The sequence below is a fragment of the Neopelma chrysocephalum genome, unplaced genomic scaffold, assembly GCF_003984885.1.
Source record: "Neopelma chrysocephalum unplaced genomic scaffold, ASM398488v2 Primary Assembly neopelma1_287, whole genome shotgun sequence".
Classification (NCBI taxonomy): Eukaryota; Metazoa; Chordata; class Aves; order Passeriformes; family Pipridae; genus Neopelma; species Neopelma chrysocephalum.
The window spans coordinates 321,866-347,920 of NW_020897949.1; the positions used below are offsets into that span (position 1 = coordinate 321,866).

At 41.2% G+C, this 26,055-nt stretch overlaps 1 protein-coding gene across 2 annotated transcripts in view; it reads left to right on the plus strand.

Annotated features, from left to right (window-relative positions):
- The window catches only part of LOC113978063 (BMP/retinoic acid-inducible neural-specific protein 3), a 189,812-nt gene that overhangs the window by 148,158 nt on the left and 15,599 nt on the right, over window positions 1-26,055 (plus strand). For both annotated transcript variants that reach the window (XM_027704759.1, XM_027704760.1), the window contains exon 7: window positions 13,033-13,255. In XM_027704759.1, coding sequence (XP_027560560.1) covers window positions 13,033-13,255 — 223 coding nt within the window. The remainder of the gene's footprint in view (window positions 1-13,032; window positions 13,256-26,055) is intronic.

Sequence of the window (26,055 nt, forward strand, 5' to 3'; positions counted from 1 at the left end):
GAAAACCACCATATTTTGATAATACACTTTCCGAACTCTCTCCCTTCTCCTTCAGCTCATATATTCCCATATGAAATGTGTCCATGCTGTAAAATGCCAACCTTGGACAAGAAAGGCTCTTTTCACTAAGCACAGATCTGCAGAATTTTTTAATGAACCCCAGCACAACAAGAGCCCAAAGCTGGTCTCGGAAAAAGTGAAGAATTAAGTTTTCTCTCACTCTTGAAGTTCACCTGGCCCTTAATCAAGAGAAACTCCTCTGCAAATTCGGCCGGTATTTTTGCTATTGAATATTTCTAAAAGACAAAACATGTTACAAATCACACTTTGGTGGGATGGGTGGTGGTCCTGAGTTGTGATTCCTCCAAGGATTGACCAACCCTTTGTGCTCCCAATGACTCTGTAAAACAGGACCGTGCCCCCACTCCTGGCTCCAAAACTGCTCTGCTCTTACTTATGAAGGATCCTGAGCCCTATTTCCACGGTGAAAGTTGTTTCCAACACCCCGGCTGCACAGTGCTGTAAAACACAGTAAAATCAAGACTGAAAATTGCAATTGGCTCCGAGCTGGAAGTGCAGCTGCTCAGGGGAGAATTCTCTGCGCTCTCTGCCAGCCTTATGGATTTGTTACAGATGGACAGCATTGCCTTGATGGTTATTGAGGCTGTAAAGAAGCTGTAAAGGAGGAATTCTAAGACTGTTCCAAAGTCAGAGACAGTCACATAGTCAGTCAATACATCCACCCATAGCAAGTGATCAAATTTGAGCTCAAAATCCACACAAATCTCTTTGTATTTCTCAGAAAAGAGAATTGTATAGTCACTTTTCGTGCATGTAGATACTCTTAGGTGCTCAGCACACTATAATACAGAGTAATACATCTATTGGGTCATTTTTTTCTGTTCATTTTATGTAACAACCAAAAAATAACAGCCATAACCAGACTTACTTAATTTGCTAAAAATATATTTATGCTTAAATAAAAAGACTCAAAACCAGGCAGCTAAACAAAATGTGAGGTTAAATCCTTAACTTGGATTTAAATAGACTAAATTTAAAGTAAAAAAAAAAAGTAAGTAAATTTAAACAGATTGTCCAGTGCTGAAGATGGAAATCTTAGATATCTGGTGTACAAAATGCATTGTGATGAGAGCTAAAGACAAATTCATATCTTCAAGATCAAATGTGAATCACAACATAAAGATGCAGGAAACCCGGGGGCAAGAATTCCACATCATCAGTTAGGTACTGGCTTTTTCATCCTCTCATACACCAGTGTCAGCTGAGGTTCTGCAATCATCCTAATTCTGGGTCATATAATTCTCTCCTGGCAGTGCATTAAGGAATGCAACATTGTCCCTCAGGTGGAGCTTTCTTTCTCCTCCTCTCCATCAGACAGGTATTTGAAAATATTGCTGTGATTATGGTGTGTCGGGTTCTTTCTGATGGAGGACTCCAGAAAAGCTGCAGCCAGTCTGCATTTCCTCTGTGATGTTCAGCCTTAAAAATCCCTCTCTCTAGGCAGAAAAATCCAGTATAACTTTGTTTGCCAGCCCAGTAAGGCACAGATTTTTGCTCTTGCTATGGCACAAATTCTTTCTTAAAACTGTTTCAGCAGAAGTGGACACCACGGGATTCCTTTTGATTGCCTCTCACTGTCTTCAAATCAAAGTCACCTGGCTGACAAGTAAAAAGGTAATTCTTCCCAGCTGCCAACTTGCAGATTGACTCCATCATGTAGACACTGACCTGGGTTCCAGCCTTCTCCCTTCTTACCAGCAGTAATAATGTTCTTAACAGTGCCCTCAATAACTCCTGTATAAGCTACAGTGATGTTGCTTTAAAAAATTTCAGATTGCCATTTAATCACTAGCTAAAAATTATCTTGGCATTGACAGCGTTCCCTATGATTCTTCCAGCCTAGAAGAGAAAATAACCAGCAACTCCCCCACCTAAAACCCACAAAAATACTCAGAGAGAAACTGCATCCTAGGACAGACATTTTAAAACATAGTTAATGTACCAAATGTCTCATTTATATCTGTTCCAAATGACTAAAAGGCAGTAAAAGGGCAGGAGGTAACTGCAGGCACAATTTGGAAATGTCAGTTTAAAGAGAGGTGTTACCATACGTACACTCTGAACAGGAGAAACTTATTGCATTTATAGTGAAAGAGAAGTGCCCAGACTGACTTTTGATCTCAATGTTGAGATTTCAAATCTTAAATAACCTCACAAGATGACTGGCTTTGGCTTGGCACCCCAGACAGTCTGGAAACTCAGAGGCCCACACTGAAGACAGTTCCCACTAGGAGTTCTCTCTTACCATAGCCCAGTGACACATTCCCGCTTTTCCAGCTGCTGTGATTCCATTAAAATGCGCGTAAAAGAAGCTTAAAAATTAAATCTGGAATTAAAACTCAATACTGGAGGATTTCTTCAGTCTATAAACTCGGCCGATTTTGACCTTGCTGCCTAAGAAGCTTTGTGTTCATCGACTGGGGAGCAGGGGAACGTGCCTGTCAGAGGGTCCTTGGCAGCTCCGTGGCAGGGACACCCCAGGGGTGCTGGCCCAGGGCAGGCAGGTGGCACAGCCTGTCCCTCCAATGACCAGAACAGACCCATTGCCATGCAGAGTGAGTCTCACCCAAATCCTAATTGAAGGACTCCTTGTGAACAGTCTGAACTGACTCACTGGCAGCTGAAGGTGCTTTTTAATCACGGAGAATAAAGACCTCAATCAATATGGTTCAAACCATTTGCCCCCGAGCAGCAGAGTGGTGGTTTGCTTTAAAACAGTGCTCACAGCTTCGGGCTCAACGCCAAGGAAACTTAGCCCTCCTGAGTTCTTAATATAATTATTGTTTTCGCTATTATCTTGCAAGGGTGTTAATTTGCCTCCCAGTAATTAACTTCCCTCTGTGGTTGTCAGGAAGTTTAATCAATAACATGAGCAGATACACCAAGCTGCCGTTCCTTCTGTGACCAAAACTCCCCTCCCCAGCTCTCCCACCCCCGTGGAGGTGTCACTGTTTTAATCAAGTGAACAGGTGGGATGTGCATAATTTCTTCAGAGAGTCAGTGTCTCAGTTGTGCCTCTCCTACTCCAAAAAGTAGGGTACAGCCAACAGAATTGCCCCTGTTCCAAAAGTAAAAGCATTATACAACTCCTGCTAAAGCAGCACCTGGCAAATCAACTTACTGGAGTTTTACATGGCATTGCACTCCCAGATCCTTCAAACATTGTGGTGACATTGTAATAAGAGGAGGAGCAGAAGGCTTGATCTAATATAATTCTACTTATGTCCACCATGTACAGGACATAATGTAATTCCCTTCAAAGCTAGTGACAAAAACCCCTCATTCTTGGTGGAATTCCAATCTGCCTTGGCAGCTTTGGGCTTGCTTTATTAAGAGTGATGTCACTCTGTGGCCTCTCTTTTCTTCCAGGGCAGTGTTGTCTGTTCTGATTCATAGCTTCTTAAATCTTCTCTTGGAACAGCTTAACACTGCTTATTTACTTCAATGTGTTTTCCAAGAACACTTTTCAGTTTCACTCATTCTCTTCCCTCATCTATCCTTCTGTGAATCATTACATGTTTATTTACCCTTCCCAGTTTGCAAACTACAGGAGTTCTCAGCATGATCGAGATCAAAGAAGGTAAATTTTGGACTGACAGAAGTTATGCCTACCCAGAAGAATTACATCTTATGCATTGAGTGCATTTATAGCTCTGTAGAGAGATAATGATAGACACTGGAACATCCCAGCTGCAGGACTACTTAGAAACAATATTGAAATCATCAACGTGTTTACAAAAAAAAAATCCAAAATAACCCATAGATACATTTTTGAGACATTTTTCTTGAAAGCTTAGTGTGAGTTCCAAGGAACATCACTTTGAAGGGTAGTGATAGAAACATCTTTAAAAGAGAGATGAGCCAAATTCACACCCAAAAGAAAACCTGACAGGATGAAGGGAACGTCCTTCAATGCTGGGATTTACAGGGACAGCTGTTGGAGTCTGGCTTTTTGGCTTCTGAAAAGTCAGCTTGCTGTCAAGGTCATATTTATATTGAGAATAAGAAGCAAGTTACTTGATTATAGGAAATGTGAGTCCTTCCAGCTCGTAGCAGAGCCCAGGGAAGGTTGTTTTCTGCTGCCCAGCAGAACTTCTGAATTAATCCACAATTTACAGGATGATATTCTGGTTTTACTACCAATTTTAACTCTGCCATTTTTTCATCTTCATTTAGCACCAGGAGAGTTTCAAAGCTTGCAAGGGGAGGATTTGTGGTTTCCTATTCCTGACAGGTTGACATTACCACCATTAACTGTGTAATACACATATATATGCACATGTGGGTATGTACATAACATGTAACATATGTTATAGTATCAGAGAATCATTAAGGTTGGAAAATAACTCTAAGATCATCAGGTCCAACCATCAGCCCAGCACCACCACCATGATCACCACTAAACCATGTCCTCAAGTGCCACATCCACAGGTTTTTTAAACACTTCCAGGGCTGGTGACTCCAGCCCTGCCCTGGGCAGTCTGTTCCAATGCTTGACAACCCTTTTCATGAAGAAATTTTCCCAATGTCCAATGTAAACCTCCCCTGGCACAACCTGAGGCCTCTCATCCTCTCATCAGTTTTAACACTTGCACGAGGTTCCTCTGACCTGTGTGTTAATGCCTGACCAGAGGATCTCTGTCCCCCACCAACTCCAGTTCACCTGCACTGACACTTTCCTTCTTGCAAGGCATGGGGTTGAGAGGAGCTATTCCTGCAGCATAAAAGAAATCAAACATGAGGAAAAAAACCAACCCCAAACCTACCCCATTGCAAGAATCACCAAAATTTGCTTCCCCTGCAGCTTTTGTGGCAGCTCGGCTGCACCACTTCAAACAGCCTGTCCAAAACATTTCCTTCCTTCCCTGTGTCCTTCAGAATGTTTAAGGTAGAAATCCTTTGCTTTGGAGAGGGAAACATTTTAATTATCGGGGGAGCTGACTAATTTAGCTTAACAAGGGGGGAAGGGGAAGGAAAATTCAGATTTACTATCTCTTCTATCAAGAAATAAAGTTGTTTCAAGCTGCAGTCTTCTGCTTCTTTGAGTTGGATTATTTTCCAACATATATTTCTTGGAAACCAGCTGCTACTTCTTTGACAAATTGAGTAATGCATCATGAAGAACTAAAATTCATGGCAACATAAAAACAAATATATGTTCATTTGAGGACTTTGTTCTCCCCAGGCTTTTGAATCATGGCAGGATGTTTTTAAAAACATCTATCTTTTATAAATCTCTTTAATAACACCCACAGAATATTGAGGCATCCCTTTAATGAACAGCAATCCCGTCCAACCCCTGGAAATGTGGGTTCTACAGCTTTATATCCTCTCAGAACACCAGCTTTGTGGTTTGATTTACAGCTGACACTGGCATTTGACTTGCTGTCATAGTTATTGCCCTGATTACAATTTGAAAAGCGTTGTTATGGGAGGGGAATGATAACACCATGGTCACATGCTGAGAGCTGCAGGTTTTCACAGCCAGGACAGTAAAAAGTGTGATAAAAGGGGGATTATGAGATCATTCCTCCCAGAATTCTCTCTCCTCGCACTAATTGCAGCTCCCACAGAGGGCTCCACGGAGGGGGCAGTTGCCTGGAGTCATAGGCAAATTTATTTTTATTATTTCTAATAAATTGCAACAATTGAATTTGGGATCTATTGTGCTAACTGCCCTATAAAGATATAATAAGAGCCAGGCTCTTCTCTGAAGAGCTTGCAGTCTAAACAGAAAATGCAGTTGCACTGTAGCACAGAAAAAGATTTACATCCAGAATATTACAAAATATTAAGGCACCTGCTCTGAAAAAAAACCCAAACAAACAACCAGAAACAATCTTCCAGTAATTGCAAAATTATGTGTTTTGGTTTTTTTTAAAGAATACAGTAAAGCTTTTGACCTTCATTTTGTAATGTTTATTCATTTTTGTCATTTTTTACCTCATAACTTTTACATTATAACACAAAATTAAAGGTTGACATAACCATAAAAAATTTCAGTTCTGTCAAGATGAAGTATTTTTACTGATTCAAAGCAAAGAGGAAAACTTTGCAGTGTTCCCTTTAGAGGATTTCAGAGGAATTAGAAGCATTTGGAGAATTTTAGAAAATCTCCAAAGATTTAAGATAATTTTGGAATGCTAAAAATCCTTTCACAAAATGGCTTTTCTTTTTCTTTTCTTTGCACAGTTGTTTGTCTTTGTGGTGACATGAGGAGCTCTAGCAGTTTCCCTGAGCTTTGAGATGGGATTAATTGACAATCTTCTTTCCAGCTTCTAACCTGTAAGAAAAATCACCCAGTTTTTATATTAAATATGGGCTAATTTACAACCTCAGCCGACAATCAGCCCTGAGATGGGCACAGAGCAGGGCTGGATGGTTTTCTTCTCTCCTCTGTGTCACCTTTCCTGTGGGTAAATAAACTGCTGGAGCTATGGAGATACTTCCTAAGTGCTTCTCAAGGAGAGCTTTTGATCTGAATATTCTTCTTGGTTATGACTGTTGCTGCTTTTCCTTATGCAATCCTATCTGTTTGTTTTGGCTTGGAATGAATTGTGCCAAAGGAAGGCTGGAGTAGTATTAAAACCAGATGTAGGCAAATGATTAACACAGACAAGGAGACAGGTTATTGTGAAGGACGAACACACCACAAATGAACTAAAACTGCAGCTGATTCTTTTTTTAATTAAAGTTTCAAGTTCCTTAAGTAGTTTTTCCTGTCTCGGGCAGGAATCTGGAAAGACAGCTGCCTTTGGAACATCATCTCATGAATCCCTGTTCAGAGAGGGAATAGAATTCCCTCTGCAGAGCCCTGGAGAAGAGGGAGAAAAGAGAGGGGCTCTTCAGAGAGAAGACCCTGCAGAGCCAAGCACGAGCCCTCACTTCACAGGGTGAGGGTCTGTGCTCCTTCAGGGGGCACATACAGCCTGCCAGATGGGGGAACAGGAGCTTTGTGACTCCTGGCACCTGGAAAATGGCTCCTTTTCCACCCCTGGATCTGTGAGTGTGGAATAGGTTGAGTTGCTCCTGGGGGCAGCAAGTCAGGGGGAGAGAGCGTGGTGGCCTCACAGTACCAAGGGCAGCACATCCTGGGGGTACCAAAGGGATGAAGGATCAGGAGATCAAGAAGGGGAGTAGCCTCAGTACTTTTGAGCCCACATTCAGACACTGCAGCCAGTTTGGGGCTCCACAGCACAGGAGAGGCATCAACAATCCAGAGGGTGGTCAGGGATGTCCCCAAGGAGGTGGGGACTGGAGCAGAGGCCCCAGGAGGGGGGTTTGGTCAGCCCCCTTGTCTGCAGGGAGAGATCCAGAGGGAGCCAGGTTCTGTGTGCTGAGAGGCACCAGGCACAAACTGAAATGAGAGATTCACACTGAGGGCAGGGAGAAATGTTTTCTCCATGAGGGCAGTTGAGTCTTGATTACAGCAGTTCCCAAAACCTCACTGGACCAAGCCCAAAACCTGGCTGGACTCAAGCAAGCTGAGCTGATGTCAGACCTGCTTGGAGCAGGAGATCATGTTTCCTTGGAATTCTGAACTCCCATGTGCTCCTCTCCTCGTGGCTGGAGGACAGAGCTGGTGTCCTGCAGCAGCTTTGGAGACAGTAGTGGTCATTTGGAAGTGATTCTCATTAGGAGAGTGGGAACAGATGAAATGCACTGGAGAACATGACTCCACTCCAGCTGAGTTTGAAATTGTACAAAGCACTCTCATTTTACCAAAACATCATCTTTGTTCAACAAAGTATCACACCCTCCCTTGCTAAAGTCGATTTTTGTCCATTTGCCTTAGTCCTCCTGTAACACTTTGTTAGAGCCAAAGCAAACCAGTTTTTCCCTGAGGTATTAGAGCACTTCTAGACTGTGAGGGCAGAATTTTCATACCTTTAGAGCAAGTGGAAGAACTCGATTAAAACCAGAGGATTTATGCACAAATGACAGATGTATAGATTTTTTAAGGGAGAAAAATGTTTTGTTAAAGCATCATTTAGAGAAATGACAAAGCAACCCATTACAATTGCTGTCTAATGGTGGATTTTGACAGCATAATATGATGTGAAAAGTGGTTTTCTCCTACAGTCATACTTTTACTGAACTTTGCTAAATGGAAAAAAACCACTAAAGTCCAAATTCTTATAAATTTTAGAAAATACACACACTATATGTAAGCCTGTTGTGAATAGTATGTTTTGGTCAACAAGGGATTCTTAAACTTTTTCAGTTATTGTCAGGCTGCTTTTTCCAAATTTTTGAATATTCCTTTAAAAAAAAAATTAATTTTGGGTAGGTGATGTAATCCACTATTAGACAGGGTTATATATTTACTGAAAACCATGTTGTAATTCCCGATGTTAAAGGTTTTGTCTCCATAAGATTAAATTATTTCACTTTAGGTAAAAAGTCTCATCAGAATATGACATTAAATTAAACAGCAGAATAAAACTTGATGAAATGTCATCTTCCCAGAAACTGTCATTTCTGGAGACTGAGAGAAGGTGGCTGACATTTCTTTCAGTTTACTTTGCTGTGAAACAATTTCTTTCCTAACGTATCACCAAATGCAGATTATTTTCAAACTGTGTTTTGCTTTACATTCTCCTAAATCATATCTAGATTTTCCCCTCCCCTTTTTTTTTCACATGTGCACATATGTCATCATCAACTTCAGCCAGCATAGGAGCCAATAAGGGGAAATAAAAAAAGAAAAAGAAAAAATAGTTTGTTTTTTCTTTCTTTCATAGAAATTCATGTAAAGTTTGAATTTTCCAATTTACTCAGGACTTCTGGTCTTCCATAAAGCACATTACTGAGACCTCCTTAGACACAAGCTCTGGCTTCAAGAAGCTGTTCTTTGATCCCCTCTCCTGTTGTCCTGAGTGCAGCAGCTCAGGCTGTTCTCTGTCTTTATGCAGAGCCTGTCTGGGCTGTGAGGAGGAAATTGCTGTGACTTTGAGACCCATGGTGGAGATATAATCTCTGTTACATTGATTGGGGAAACATTGTCTATATGATTTAAAAGAAAATTTTAGGAATAGCATTTTGAAAGCTCTGTCTTGGACAGTTCACCCTAAAGAAAACAGGAGCAGAAAGTGCAGTGATATTCCTTGGCAATTTTAACATTTCCAGTGTTCAACTGTGGTCAGATGTCAGCCTGTGGCACCTGCAGTAAGCCAGCATTCTGAATTCCCAGGCTGATATAAATCTATGGACTTCCAAGATGGTTCCAAAGATCCTCCCAAAGGGATCTTAGGAAACAAGTTCACCTAAGACATTTTGGTAGCCTGGAAAAGTTGCACAAACCACCCAACCTCAGCTGGAACAAAACCAGAAGTGCGTGTGGTCTTGTAGGTGGGATAGTCCTTGGGGTAAAATATCAGGGATATGCAAAGTATTCCCTGCAGAGAAATCAGGAGACTCTCTTGGTTCTCTTCCAACACAGAGCAGGCACCTTTTTTCCATGTAGCAGAGCACTATCAACCCCCTTGATGAGACTTCCTGTGTTTTTGTGGCCTTTGCCAGCTCTATGTGCAGAATATTAATCACTGCATTGAGCACCGAGCCTGCTCTGGTACCAAACAACAGTGAGTTACATCCCTGCAGCTCTGGGTATTTATCACAGCCTAAATATGTCTGATACCCATCTGATTTTAGCAGCACTGTTTGGTCCCATTATGATATTTCTCATTTATTCTTTCCCACTGAACTATTGGATGCCATTTCAATCTCCAGACGCTGTTAATACAAGGAAGATTTACCTGGCAGAAAGGGGGATGTGAAAAACAGACACAAACATTCAGAAAATGCACTTGTTTGACCAGCCATTTTTACCTTTTTTGCAGTTAGTTAAGAATATATAAAATTGTACTGTGTGCCCTACCTACGTGACAATGAAAGAGCAGGTGCAGGAATCAGATTGCTCGTGGCATCAAGTGTCGTGGTGGGATTCTTGGGTGTCCTGTGCAGGGCCAGGAGTGGCCCTCAGTTGTCTCTGTGGGTCCCTTCAGCTCAGGGTATTCTGTGATTTTGTGTTTTAGAAGTATCCATTCCCATGGCCCCCAGGACTGTAACAGTGGCTGTTAATCCTCAGGAATGGCTGGCACAGGGTGTTGATTAGAGTGTAATAGTTTAATCATCTCTCAGTGTTAGGAGTTCATGTCGTAGTTTCACAGATCATGAAATGTGTCTGTTTAAGATATGGGCACATTATCTTCCCTTTTTTTTTTTTGCATGCAGCAGGCACTCTGTGACCGTGCTCCTTTTATCTCTGCCTCTCCTCTACCTGCACTACAGAGCTCATTAGCAGGATCAGAGAGGGCACGGGGGTAGCCAAAGATGATGTTTATTACAGGGAGAAAAAGAAACATTTTCTTATTGGCAATGCTGTTGCAGTGCACGTCGAGGAGTGTAAACCCTCCTTATCACTCCTAAACACTGCACCCGATGAGTTGTTGGCTGTAGAGCTCAGTGCAGGGGACAGCAAAGTGACAGTGTTCATTAAATAAGTGATTACAGCAACATGAGGGCTGAAAAGGCATCTTCTGAGTCTGTTGTCTCCTCGGGGAGCTGGGTTTGTTTGGGCTTCGTGGAGCTCATTTTAAGTAGATATCCCAGTGTCTCAGAGGGACAGAAGGGAAATGAGAAGTTAGTGATTAAAACAGGTAGTCAGGAGTGTGGCTTTGGGACCTAATCCTCCCAAGGTGTCAGAGCACATATATATACACACCCCCACTCCTCTCAGTTTAGTAGAACTTGTCTGATTTTTACAAACTGCAGATCTGTACTTAACCAAAGGACTTACTTTGCGTCTGTTCAGTTAACTTTATTTGCTGTTATTTTTCTTTTAAAACTACCAGTTTTTTAAAATTATTAAATCTTTAACCTTGGAAGTCTTTACCAAGGCAATGTGACTGTGGTTGCTTCAGACAAGCCAGACATAACCCTCTCTCACATCTTCTGTGCAAACCCTGAGGGGAATTGAGGGCTGGAAGGGCAGCGTAAGGAGCAGAGACTGGTCAGGTTGATTGGGACTCTAAACAGCCTGATCTAATGGAAGGTGTCTCTGCTTATGACCCTAAAGGTCCCTTCTAACCCAAACTATTCTATAATTCTGTGAAAGGCATGATTCTCACCCAGTAAGGAGAAAACAGGCAACTACTTTTCCCAAAACTGTACTAAGATTCACAGGGATGCTTGTCTGGTAATGTTGATTTCCAAGTGTTCAGTTGCCAGGAACAGATATTCTTATTGGACCAAGAAGGATTAAAACCGACTTAGACAAAATTAAGGAATGGAAAAAGCAAAAGATAAAAGGGCCCAAATACTTGAAAATAAATAAACAGTTCCTTTCCCTCAGTCCCTAAATTGTACCCTGGGACAGCAGAGGGGCAGCAGTGCTGTCCTCACACCCAAAGAGGAGAAAATGAGCAACACACTTCCAAAGAACTCCCAGATGGATTATTGAAACCACTTTATTGAATATAAAATAATCATCTTTGCACCTTGCTTTTCATGTTTTACCTGCCAGAAGACCTTTCAAAGCCTTTTGTCTTCTTATGAGTCTTCATCTGTCACAGAACATGCTGTGCCAAAGTGGGACTGTTCTGTTCCATCCGTGCCCCATGTCCCTCAGGATGCGGCCAAGGGCCTTTACAGCTTATTTACAAAAGATATTTCTTCTCCATCTATAAAAAAAAAAGTATTTTTACCTGTTTTGTGTAAACATGTTAAAAAAGCTAAAGTAAAACCAAAAGGCTTATGAGCAATGATGGTAAGGGAATGTTCTTTGATGTGAGCAGACGTTTTCCCCACTCAACCCTCTCCCACGAGCATCCTAAAATTACAGCAATGTTAAATATTATGATTATTTTAGTTTTAAGAGGGAGGCTACTTCAGGCACTTGGATCACTTTTTTTCACATAGTCTGCTGAAGTGCAGACTACCCAAAAGGAGCATCTGGCAGGGTGAAAGCCAAACTGTGGGATGAGTGACTTTGCTGCAGGAACAAGCTGAAAGAAAAAAATGGATTGTGAAAGGTGGGAGGAGAGCAGGAGGCAGGAGGGCAGACAGGGAAATGGGCTAATCCATGGAAACAAGGAAGAAGAGGGATAAACGTGCATTCAAGTGTGCTACTTGTTCTCATATTTCCCCCCCAGTAATTAGAGCCCTTTTAATGAACATTTATTTTGGTTCAGAAGTCATAAATCAACTTGCAAATTATCCTACTTATGAAAACAGACTCACTGATTAATAAACTTCTGTTAAAAAGATTCTCTCTACATGTCTTATGTGGACTGAGCTACCAGAACAAATCACAAAGCAGAGCAGGTTCCCAGTGCCAGTGACCTTGTGATTGAAGAGCTCCTTTTCACCACTTTGGAGTCAAAAAGAAGTTATGGGGACATTCTTGAAGTGTCATAAAATTCTGAAGTATCATAAAATCCTTTGAAAGGCTCCATTTTAATTGTAAACGCTTTTGAAAGTCTGATTTAATGGCTTGTCTCAGGTGAAATAACATGTATATAAGAGAAATGGCCTGTAAAATCACATTTATTTGCATTTCCTAAGTATTGGAATATACTTCTTTTAAAACAGTTTCTGATCTTCAAATGAGTCAATATACATCAATCATTAAATGGGCATTTACTTTCAGATCCTAGATTTGAAGGTAAGAATCTCTGTTTCTTACTGCATATTATCCAGGTTTAGAAATAAGTGCTTGTATTTGCTTTAATATCAGGTTAAAAATGACATGAATATTGACTTTTGCTGGCTTCATTCTAATATCACCAATAAAAGTGTAGTCACCTTTCAACTACGAAAAAGTTAAAATGCCCAATCTTAACATTTCAGAAGATCAAATTTATAAAAATTAGTTCAAGAAAAAGCAAGAATTTCCGCAGCAAGAATAACCATAATACGTCGTTAAAGACTATTAATTATTTCTTTCAGATGAATTCAAGTTATTTATGAAGAGGCTGCCCCTGAACTACTTCCTGAACACATCTGCTGTCATGCACTTGTGGACAATGGATTCCAACTTCCAGCGTCGCTACGAGCAGCTGGAGAACAGCATGAGGCAGCTGTTCCTCAAGGCCCAGAGGACGGTGCACAAGCTCTTTGGCCTCAGCAAGAGGTGCCACAAACAGCCCCTGATCCGCATGCCAAGGCAGAGGTAAGGGAGCCCACGGAATGCTGAGGGATCCCAGCTGCTCTCTTCACCCTGAAATCTCCTCAGGCGCGGGTGTGGGAATGCTGCAGGCACAACGTGCAGTCCTTGTGGTTGCAGGGAGTCGAGCAGTCCCAGCTTTCAATATCCCTCTGTTTGTGTTTTCCTAAATATGATGGGAAGGACAGGATAAATCCTCATTTGTTTGTGGCTGTGGAGTACATGGGGCAACTTAGAAAGCACACGAGCGCATGGATTCATCCCACTTGGTCCCCCTGTTTTCCAGAGCCATGTTTTCAGGGGCACTGGGCCAGATGTGATGGTGCCAAAGACTCTTACAGTGAACACTGAGCACCTGTTCTGGAGTGAGCAGGGCTATTTTGGGATCTCTGTGGGTCGTTATCCAGCGTACACTGCACACAATTGATTTCTTGTCTCGTTTGTCAGATATGAATTAGGTTCCAAAGGATGCCTGAGGAAAGAAAAGAGAAGTGTTTCACTCCTTCCTAGAAACAGAGCTCCTGAAAGGCAGCCAGTCAGATCTGTATTAGCATAAAGCAGGGAGAGGTGATTGCTGGTCGAAAATGGCTTTGTTGAAATTAGTGGAGTGACACTGCAGGAAATCTGGAATGAATGAGCTTTTAAGGACATTGTTCTTCTGAGCACAAGCATCATGGGATAGTCCAGTGACTCCTGCATTTAGCATGTGTCTCCATTGATTTTAAAGAAACCTGGTTTAGGTTCAGTGTTCCAGAACTGCCAGGGCTACTTTGCACTCCCCTGCCTTCAGCTCTGCTGTTGGAAGCTCAGGCTCCATCAATTCCTCTTTGCCTCCTGGGGGCCCTTCCCCTTCTTTCAGGAGACAGTTGTTGTGGCTCTCATGCCGCCCTTCTTCTACATGTTTTGCCCTTGAAACAAAAAATGTATTTCTCACTTGTAGGGTCATTTCATAATTAGAAAACATTCTGCTCAGAAGGGTTGTACAATCACTGCAGTGCTTCAGTATCCTCTCCTGTGTGTCTTGGGCACAGCCTGGATGAGCATCCTGCCAAAGAGATGATTCACCAGCAACGACTTCAGCAGGAACTCAGAGCTTTTTAAAGCACGAGAAACAACCCAGCCTCAGTATTTTTTTTTCCTATCAAAATTTAATATAATATATTTAAAATAATTTTAAGTAATCGGGTGTTCCAAAATAACCTCCACAGGGTTGTGAGACAACCTTTGGCTGCCATCAGTAACAGCAGTGATAGAGTAAGGGTGAACTGAGGTATATAAAGCAAGGATCAGTGGCAAGGATTGATCAAAACACAGCTTTCTTGCTATAGAAAGGATATTTAAAAAAAAAATGCAGAACTTGTGAGGTGACAGTTTATTTTTTAATATAAAGGTGTGGCACTATACCAAAAAGAAATGGACAGGCTGGAGAGGGTCCAGAGAAGGGCCACAAAGATGATCCAAGGACAGGAAGCTGCCCTACGAGGAAAGACTGAGAGACCTGGGTTTGTTCAGCCACAAGAAAGGAGGGCTGAGGGGAGACCTTAAGACAATATTCCAGTGCTGAAAGGGTGGGGGAATGAGTTCAAACTAGTGCTGGGGAGGTTCTGACACAAGAGGAAAATGTTTCCCAATGAGAACAGTCAGCCACTGGAATAGTCTTCCTGGGGAAGAGGTGAATTCTGCAGTGCTGGACACTTTAGGATGCAGCTGGACAGGGTGTGGGCCATTTTATCCACACCACACCTTTGCCAAACAAGGTTGGACCAGATGATCTTTGAGATCCCTTCCAGCCTGGTGTTCCATGTTTCCATGACAATAAAGCAATGAGTTTGACTGTTTTACAGGGAATTGCACCAAACCTTCATCCCAGTTAAATTTTGCAAGGTATCTCTAGCTTAGGAATACCACCATTTTTTAGTTAATTGTGTCTCTTTTTAGAGACTACCCTAATTTTTTTCTAGTCAGCACAGAGGGAGATTGGTTGTACGATGGAATGATGACTCAAAATCAGTGTTGAGGGCAGGCTTGGGAATACGTAGCCAGTGGGATGTGTTTGCTAAAAGGGAGTGTGTTCAAAGTTGGATTCCATCTATCTGGGAAAATTGCCTTCTGACATCCAGGCTTTTATGGCTGATAAGAACAGCTTTAAACTGAGAAGCAAGAGGAAAAGGTCAAAAGAAACTGGTTTAATGTCCAAACCTGGTTAAAAAACCACTCTGATAGACCAAGATAAAGAGTGGCTAAAGGAATATCAGTGGTGAAAAGACTGATAGGGAGAAGAAAGGGAACACAGGTATTGACAGAAGAGCTTTCAAATACTGCTCATGATGAGAATATATCTAACCCAAATAAGGTCCTGATTTTTTGGATACCTGTCAACAGGTAAGCAGGCAAATGAATAGCAGGTAATGCAGTGGAGAATGAATCCCTGAGTCATGCCATGGAGAAACATGAGCCATCACTCAGGCTTTAAAATCAGGCATCTTGGCAGACAGCGAGTGTGAGAAGAGAACCAAACCCCAGGACTCATTGTTTTTTTGTTTTGTGTTTAAGGGAAGATAGAAATAAAAGCAAAAACCACATCTTCATGGTCTTTAAGGTTCCTTCCAGCCCAAGCCAGTCTATGATTCTACGTGCCACGGGTAGTCTGGGCTTCAAAAAAACAAAAAGGGGGAATTGGAACAAAAGGTTTTCTAAACAACTCCTTCAGATTAGTGTTTGGGCTCTGCTAGTGATAGTTAAGGGTGAATTTTATTATGGAAAGGGAAATTAGACTGAGCTAATGAAGACATAAATACTATTTTAAATTGCATTTTTTAGGCACTTGTCTTTTCAGATGCAGATTAAACAGGCAATGCTTCAGTTTTCAATAAAGGTCATGGTGCTGGCAGTGAGTGAAAACAACTCTGCTAATGTTGACTTTTACACTGTATTTCACTAGTCAATAAAAGACATGTACAGAGGATTTTTAAAGGAATATGTCAAAAGTGAGAGTTGATTTTTCTCTCTCATGAAACTGGGAGGTATGTCCTAAAAGTTTAATGTAATTCATGAAAACTGCCTCTGAGCCTTGAGTTTTAGTGGGGTTTATCTGTGTAGTCTGCCAGAAATCATTTGGTCATGCTTGGAGGACCTCCTACACACAGTCAAGGTTATCATTAATTACTGAAAATACTCTTCTCTTTTCTCTGGCCACAAAACTTTTTAACTGAACATAAACCAAATTGTTGCCTGATTGTTTTTAAATGAGACTTAATTAATGAGTTAGACAGAAATTCTTGGAACTTATTTCACGTTTCCTGAGTTCCAGGCCACTTAATAATCATGAGACTAAATTACATTAATATTTTAATTTTCCGATCCCAAAACCAGAATAGCATTGAATCCTCTCCTGATGTCTTTGTTCATAGCAAAAAAGATTCAGTTGACTTGCAAGCAAAGAAACTCCATTCCCATGTCTCATTTTTGAAACAGTTCATGTTCTTCAGCTGGAATAAAGTATAAATAGTTTTCTTTCAGTTTCTACTTGTGGTGAGAGCAATTTACTGCAGCAATTTTGTGTACAGTGGAGTTGGGAACAGGATTAGTATTTTTATTTTATTCTGTTAATTGCAAATCTTTTCAAGTTCCAGATGTTCTGCCCAGCTTTTAAACTTGCTTTCATTAACATGTTCTTTTTCCTGAAAGCCAAATCATGCCAAGATCCATCAAAAGTCCGTAGATTTCCATTATAAACCATTGTGGCACTGCTGAATGTAACTCTTAAAATTCACCTGAATTAATCAATCCTTTTCTGTAATCAGTGCAGTATTTAGTGGTTGTCTGAGCTCGATGAGAAACACCAACTGAGAATTCAAAGCCAACAAGGAGCAGGGAATTTGCTGTGCAGGTAGTCTGTCCCCATCTCGTGTAAAAGGATGGAATGATCAAGCGCTCCATTTTGAGTGATAAAGAGAAAAACAAGATTAAAAAAAAATAAAAGAAACTTGTTCTGTGGGGTAATAATGCCAGGATGAACTGCTGCCTCCATGAATTTGAGGCTCGGCTGCTTCCAGAGGCTCAAGTGCTCGTTACCAGCGTGTTCTCATTGCACTGACACATCAGCCTGACAAACCTGCAGTGTCACTGGGTTTTTCTTGGCCAGAGGCCACTTCATGCAGCAGTTGTTGTTCCACTAGATGGCCAGCTCCTGCCACGGCTGTGGGCAGCAGGGGGGGTGGGACAGGGCTCAGAGGTGCTGTGGGATGCAGGTGGGAGGGGGGTTGGAGCAGCGCTAGAAGCACAACATATTTTGGTGTGCAGGAATCGAGCTGAGGTGTAAAACCACGTGTGTGCCCTGAGCTCCCTGCGCTGGGTTAGGACCACGTGTGAAGAGCTGCAAAGGTCAATAAAGCTGAGACAAAAACTGGAATGCTTTATTGGACATACAACTTTATATTTAAAGAGTTTAGGGTTTACATATTTAACGGGGGGTTTATATATTCACGGTATTAAAATTGGGGGGGTTTCACAAGGATGACACGAGGGGAAAACCGAGGTTAATACATCTTGGGGTCTTAGGAATTACCTTATGGGAAAAGCCCTACTTTATCTTAGGGGATTTTACAGGGGGGTTAGGTATTGAGTCCACAGGATGCAAGGGATACAGAGTATACACATGCAAAGGGGGGAACACCATGGGTTTTATGCAGAGGTCTGATGAGATCAGGATGTGGATTCTCTGGCTGGGCAGGGCGTGTGATAACATCATGTAAGGAGTCTTTTTACATCCTGTTGAAGAAGGCAGGAAGAGTCCACAGAGATGAGGTCAGTGAAAAGGGGTTTTTCCATCTTCTGTTCCCCACGGCCTTCTGCAGAGACCATTCAAATTTCTTTCTGCAGATACCATATTTTGGAACCCAACAAGGAACAATTATTAATCTTGGGAAAGAGTTTGCACGTGGTGTCTGTTGTCAAGTGCTTCTGCCCTGAGAAAAGGACTATCCTGGTCCTTGAGTTAGTCCAAGCTCTCTGGTCCAGCAGCATCTTTCTCAAGGGAGGTCAGGAGGTGATGTTCTATTACAGGCTCTGCTGCCTGTGAAGGGAAAGCTTCCTCACAGCTGCACTTGAGAGACTTGGTGGAGAAGGAGAATCTTCACTTTCCCAAATATTTTTTGAGAAGGAGAGCAAAGATTTCCTCTGATTTGATTTAATATTCAAACACTACTGAAAGACATTAAAGACTGGGGGAAGCTTTCATTTCTTCCTTCAGAAGTGCCAGTCTAGCACTTGATTTCACTCTTTTTGGTGTCATTTAAGTGGGTTCCTTGACTAATGTCATCCCTTTGAGTGGATGACACTCAGTCCAGTACAGTGCTCTGTGTAGGAACCTTATCTGTATGCAGTTTAACTCACTTCATAATGAAAAAGCACCTCTTGAGGCCAAATTTAATCAGCACAATCTGTGATTTAATAAAGACATAAACAAAAATATTAAAAGGAGAAACATAATGTGAATCCAACAATAGGTCAGAGCAAAAAAAAATGCATCTTCCTTGCATAATAACAAAGTGGAAACCTGCTGCAACAAACTGCAAATGAAGGTTATGAGCATCTTAAGTGAATAAGAATTTCCATCTTAAAAGACCAAGGTATGACACGTGAACACAAAAGCATGAAGTCTTGAATAAAATGTTGGTATTTGAATTTTTGAAAAGTCTGGATGCTTAATATTACCATCTAATTTACAGTGGTTCTACCAATAGTCCAGCCAGATATTTAAAGGATCTTTTTCTGGTAACAGAAGCTGATGATAAATACAGACAAAACTCCTTAATAACTTAAAAAAATTAACAAATTATTTTAATATATAAAAATCTCTCTTTCTGAAAGAAAAGTCATTCTTGGCAACCTTATGTTTGAAGCATGTCCTTGTCTCCACAAAGGTTATTTTTTTAAGAAACATACTCTGAAGCTAATGCAGACTTAGAAGGAGTTCATCACTAGAGGCAGTGAACAGCCCCATCAAACAGAAGAGCTTCAGAAAGAATTCTGCTTTTTAAAACCAGATTTTTATTTTGGAATTTCCCATAGAATGCACCACAGGCAGTTATGACAGGAGGAAGAGCCATGAGTTTACATTTTCTCGTTTTTCTCTTCATTTTGAATTTCACAGAGCAAAAATTTCACATGCCCTAGAAGTGCAACAGGGCCTGAATACTCTAAAAACACGTCAGAGAAGGGACTTGTATCTTAGTGTTCCCTTCAGTCCATGTGCAGAAAAACATTTAAAATGGATGACTTTTTTACAGCATCTGTAACACAGTCCAGAAGAATGTTGAGGCCTTGAAACCTGTTTCCTTCAGAATGTTTCAGAACAAAATACATAAAAAATAAAAAGGATAGCGCAGATTAATCCCATTCCCTCAGGATGTAACACAGGATTAGTTCCTTACATCCCAGAGCTGGTTATCAGCTACTGTAGATTGCTTTGCTGTGAGTATAATTGATTCAGAGGCACAAAATTAGTAAGGAATAAAACCTTCCACCAGGGTTCAAGATGTGAAAATTTCACAGTGCATCATGCAGAGAGTTTTCTTCTTAAAGCACATTTGTGGCATTGGATGTAAGAGAAAAAAAATCTAATTATCCATCACTTAACAGGCTGCTGGAATGAGAGTGAGCAGTGAGTCTGGATGAAAATTGTTATGGAAAGGCAGTGTAAGGCAGCAAAAGCTCCTCTGATGTAGATGATGCTTCTGAACAAGAGGTGCTGAAAACCAATATTTTGTCTGGTTTTTTGAACATCTTTTAATAAAGTACAAAGGACCGTTGAGATGTTTCTAAACAAAAATCATTCCAGGAAAGAACAAAGATATAATAATAATAATAATCGATTGTGTTATTATAGTATATTTAATAATTATTATTATTAATACTCCAATTAAGAAACTTCATTTGGGAGTTAAAAATGGATTTCCAAGTTTCAGTGTAAAGGAATGCCCCTCCTGTGGAAATCTGGCTTGTATCAGCCACCCCAGGTGCACATCTGAAAGTCGTGTGCCACGGACAAGGGAGGTGATAAGATGAAAGTGTGTGACATAAATGAAGGTCAGTTTGGCAGTGGTTGCTTTACTGACACGAATAGTAAGTCAGCATCTGTTCTCAGAGGAAATCAAATGATCTGCTTTGAGGTGATACCTTTAATTGGATTGGGGATTAGAGTTATTTAAAACTAACGTGACACACATAAAAATATGGTCCAGAGCCCTGCAAATAACAGGGCTGATAACAGTGAGGAGATAAACTCTTGTGTCTGTGTGTGTTTTCACACGTGGTTTAGGAGCTGTGTGTACATGGGGCAGCTGCTCTTGGCATCTCTCCTTGTGGGAGATTTCCCTCAAGGAGATTTGGTTTCCTGATGTTGCAGCACTTTACTACGCGCTCAAAGAGGCTGTTCTTGACCACCTGCTACAAGTGAAAATGTTTCCAGCCTCCCCACAATGTCACTTTTGATATTTCTGATGAATAGCAACGTTAGAATGAAGTAATTTCAGCACATCAGAAAGTGCTGTGAAATGAGGAGACAGTTTATATTACTGTCACAGGGCAGGAGTATTCCTGCTCCCATGCTCTGGAAACACCATCTGTGCAATATGTGGAATTAAGTCACATTTCCACACCAACATTAAAAGTTTCCCTTTTAAACTATAAAATACTTACCAGTGCAACTGTCTCCTGAGAGCAGTGCTGTAGCAATTGTGGTTTACATTTTGTCCCAGGATGTTCAAAAGAGAAAATCATCTTGGTAGGAATCATCCAACAGGAAAGAAGTTCTACCAGTACAGTCTGATATGATGTGATATTGATTCAATACTGCAGGGTGCTGTATTACACCTTGTTCCGAGGCTTGCCATACTAAAATCTCATTTCTGAATCACTAAACACTAGTGCAGGGGCAAACAATCTGTACTGTAAAAGGACAAAACATTGGCACAACAGATGGGACTTGCCTTGCCCATGCATTTCATGTCACTGCTGGATATTCGGGCACTTGGAAGGACACAGTGTCCAGAAGTGCAACAGCAGAACAGGACTCAAGGAAGTAATTTCATGACTTTCTTGTGGGCTCGTTTCTAAGAGTAACAGGGTGATAAGAAGGGAAATCACATGTCCTGTTGAAACACGAATTTCCTCTGTACAGTCCAGTTCTGAGAAGCAGAAGGTTGGGCTTAGTTTCCCCTTCTCCCTCGAGAAACAGTATCTGGAGTATCCATTTATTTCATGTCTGCTGTACTACTACTGTAACTAATTCACTACCACTGCAAATTGCCTCTGTTCCTTCCACAGCACAAGGTTGTTTCCAACCCAAATGTCTAAACTGTCTTTTTTTTTCCCCAGACAAATTTTGTACCGGAGTCTGAAAATTCAACAGAAGGAGCTTAAAATAATATTTTATTTTATAGATATGTGGCATTACCAAAAAAAAAAAAAAAAACAAACACACCAACAAAAACCTGGGTTAAGAAAAAGCTGCCACAGAATTTTGGCTCTACAGTATTCAGCACATTTAATCCCCAGTGTAGGTCCACAGTACTGAAGATCTTGCTTTGAGCCTTTCAGCTTTTACTGTGACCAAAGTGCTGTAAAGGACTTTCCCTCAGGCCAAATTTAAAGATATCTTAATCACCTATCCCCATGAATCATTTGCGGAGGCAGCACCAGAGCCAGCACTGTGGTGACTCACAAGGCTTGGAAGTCTACGCTTTAAAATAATTACTTGACACGTGGATAGATCCTGGCACACATTTCTGGGCTTGGCAGCTTCTGTTTGCTCCTGGCCTGATGACCATCTGTCTGTGCAGCCTTGGCATGTGACAGGATGGCCATGAGCCCCTGCAGACAGCACCACCTTGGAGCACTGTGACCATGGACACCACAAACGCAGCTGGAGGTCAGGCAAGGACACCAGAGGGACATCCTGGATCTTGGAGCTCCCTGGGCTTCAGGCTGTTGCCACATGCAGAAAGATGTAGTGTCTCCCAGGTTTCGCCAGCGTATTTGAACAGGCAGGTTATAAAACGTACTCCAAGGGCATATCTTTTCTCATCTCTGAGTTATTAAATAAGACATGTATGAATTCAGAAAGAATGGGCTTTATCTCCAGCATCAGGAATCCTCTGTGGAGTCCCCCAAGTCCCTCAGCCCAGCAAGAGCTTGACTGTATCCCATCTCTCCTGCTCCCTTTCTTCCCTTGTGTTCCTCCAGAGTGAGAGTGTCTGTGCAGCTCCTGTCCCAGCAGGGCCCAGCCCAGGCTGCCATGAATTGCTGTGACAGAAACACTTCTCTGGGCTGTGCTGTTCCAAGGGAAACCCTGTCCCCTCTGTTGGGAACATGGGATTGATGCACAGCATCACAGGAAAGCTTTGCCACGAGGGCAGAGTGAGAGGGGAGATGAGGGTTGGACTGTAGGACACCTTCCACTAGCCCAGGTTGCTCCAAGCCCCTTCCAACACCATTATAAACAACAGATATTTTTGTATCTGAAAAGATATTCCAAGTATTTAATAGGAAACAGATTCTCAGATCTTGATCTGGGTCATATCTCTGTGGCAGTTGGACTTGATGATCAGAGAGGTCCCTTCTAACCTTTACAATTCTCTGATTCTTTGAATATTAGAGTTAGAAAACTTTCAAGAATAGGTTCTGCTGTCCTTCTTTGGGTGGATCAAGTTGCTTGTACCTGCAATAGGATCAGTTCCTTTCAGACTAAGCAAACAAGAGTAGAAAATCTGTGTGACACAAGTTGTCCCTTAGAAATATTAATTGTCAATGCCATCATTAACTGTGATGGGTGTTTGTAGCACCTAAAACCTCATTATCATATTGATGTGTAAACTTTGATCATATGTTTATATGGTCCTGGAAAGGAAAAAAAAATCCTTGGGACGTTCCATAAATTGTTATTGTAGCAAATTTCCCCCAGATATTTCTCAATGTTTTTATTCTTTTGGAGAAGTGCCGTAAATATACCACAGAAAATGAACATAAAGCACCATGCTATCAGCAACATCCTTTAAAAAAATTAAATTTTCAAGTATTTTTTTGGGCAGAAAACAGGAAAGCTTCAGGCTGAGAGAATGCAAATGAAGTTTTATTGAACCAACAAGGGGATATCAGGGCCTTAAAGCAACATTTGAGATGAAAACAAGATTGCCTTGCTATCAAGCTTCCTTCCTCCACATTCACATCCTGACCAGGATTTTGGAATTAAACAATTATCTCCTTATTCTACAACTGCACAGCCAACAATGACAAAGAGAAAATCAATGTCTAAGACATCAGAGTGCCTTGGCTTCAACCCACACCTCTCTGAGGGAATGGCAAGAAGGGTTTTTTCACAGGAAGGTGTCGGAATTCACATGAAGGAATCAGAGAAATCACATCCTGGGATCCCATGGGATCTGCCCCGTGTGGCTGATTCAGAATTTATCACCTGTTTACCCCTTTTTTGGACTCTGAGACACATTAACGAGATACAATCAACACAATAGTTTAAAATAGACATCCCCAGATCATTAAAAAACCCCTTAAGTAGCAGATGATACAGCACAGCTGCAGAAGGAATTAATTCCAATTAATTTGTGAGGAATTTATCCTGGTCAGAATATTATCAGTGTTCTAGAAACCCATCTCTGAAACGATAGATGATAAATATAAAATAAAGGACTTATATATTGCAAGGAGCAGGAGTAATAAAATTTGTTGGCACTCCAGACAAAAGGTGACACTTGCTGATTTTCTAATATAGTTATATTTTATTACCTTTAATGACTGACTTCTCTCAATCGTCAAGATATTAAATTAAGAAGATGAATCAAACAAAAAACCTTCTCTGAAGTCCACCCAGAATCACCTTCTCTTTGCTTACTTTGCAATAATAAATTATTTGTTTAAAATTCAAGAAATTACAAATGTAATTATAGCCTCTACAGAAAGGAAACCTTTTTTCACCATTGTGAAGCTGCTGCCATATGTACCCCAAAATTTATTTTCTCCAGGTTTTTGTTATAAAACAAAACCGATGTTACTACTTCAATTTTTTTTTATTTTCCTGTCTGTTTTTTTGGGCATTCAGATTCTTAGATAATTAGTTCCTGTCCTACCCATAGGCCAGGAATAACTTCAACATACCTTCAAACCTCTCCTGTTACATAAAAGTACAGCCAACATCAGGATCTGTCACATTAATTAAAATTAATGCACAAGTCTGTTTTCATAAAAGAAATTTGGAATGAAATTAACTTTTTGAAAAAAAAGCAATTCTTTCTAAATGCTTTCTAAAAAGCAATTGGGAATCTCTCTCAACATTGGAAATATAATGAACAGAGTTTATGCAAAGACTCCCCTTCCTTATTTTAAACAATGATATTTTCAATAGAATCTAAAATCAGGATTTTTATCTTAAACATTTATTAGCTTGTTGCGGGTTAGTTTTTTTTTTTAACCTTCCAAATTAAAGAAACTGCTCCTTGTTAGTTGAGAGGAAATCCTAACCAGCTCTTTAAGTGACCTTAGGAGAACCCAAAGGCACCCTGCCCTTGAAATTGCGCCTCTATTGTTCCGCAGATTTTTGAACAAAGCTGCCTTAATTTTGGAAAAACCCGGGCTCAGTAAGTGATGGTTTGTGTAAGGTGAGCTGATGGCTCACCATCTGTGGAGGTGCTTCGGCAGTGCAGGATCTGCAGCAGCACCACGGGGCTGGGAGGGCTGTAAATACAAAGCAGGCAGGTGGCAGATGTGCCCGGGGTGGGCAGGGCACCGCGCGGGGCACGGGGCTGCTGACGGGGCTGCCCCACCACGCTGCACTTCAGTCAGCTCTGAGCACTGCCCAGGGCAGCAAATCCCCAGCCAGCAGGAGAATTTCTGTTCCATCAGCTCAGCCCTCGATGCACTTGAGCAGCAGTTTTATCTTGCTGAGCCCAGCCCACAGTTTAATGAGTCTTGCACTGGTATGAGGTTGTTCGACATTAAGTGATTTTTTTATTTCTCCTGCTGGCCATCTGCTGCATCTGCCAACTGCTCCTCTCTGCACATCCACATTGGGGTATCACATCAACTGTGGCACAGCAAACATTTTAACTCGTGGATTAAGAGATGAGCAAAAGTTCATAAAAGCCACAGTCCTCAGCTGTGAATGACAGAAGCAGAGAAACAAGTTTGCAGCCATGAATGTTTAGAGGAAGTCTGTACAGAATAACTGCATCTGGGCTTCCAAGTGTTGCTGCAACTTTGGGTTGGATCAACTTCAAAGACAAAAATAGACACTCTGTCCATGAAAGGCAGAATTTCTCTGTGCTGAATAGAGGTTAGTGTCCTGACACTGAGGAGGGAAGCTTTGTAAAGAGGGTTTCTGCAGGAGGCACCTGTGAATCTTGGCAAATGATGACTCCAGAGCCTGTTCCTTTTTTTTTTTCTTTTTTTTTTTTCTGAATAGCAGACAGTCATCTGGTTATAGAGCTCTATAGACAAATTCAGATGAATGGTGCCATGCAATTGTGAAATCCATGACACTGCAAGTCTCATAATCTATGGGATCACAGATCTCACACAAGCTTTCAAATCTGATTTACAAAAAAACCCCCTCTTTTAATCTATTTCACCTTTGAAGTTTGCAAGAGCACTTGCCACATCCTTGATACCCTGTGTGTGATGGTGATAGTGAAATGGAACTGTTATTCTATGGCTGTGAAATTCACAACATTTTTATTTAATTCCTACTTTAAATATCTACCCCTCATAGTAAACATAACCAGAAATTCCTTGCA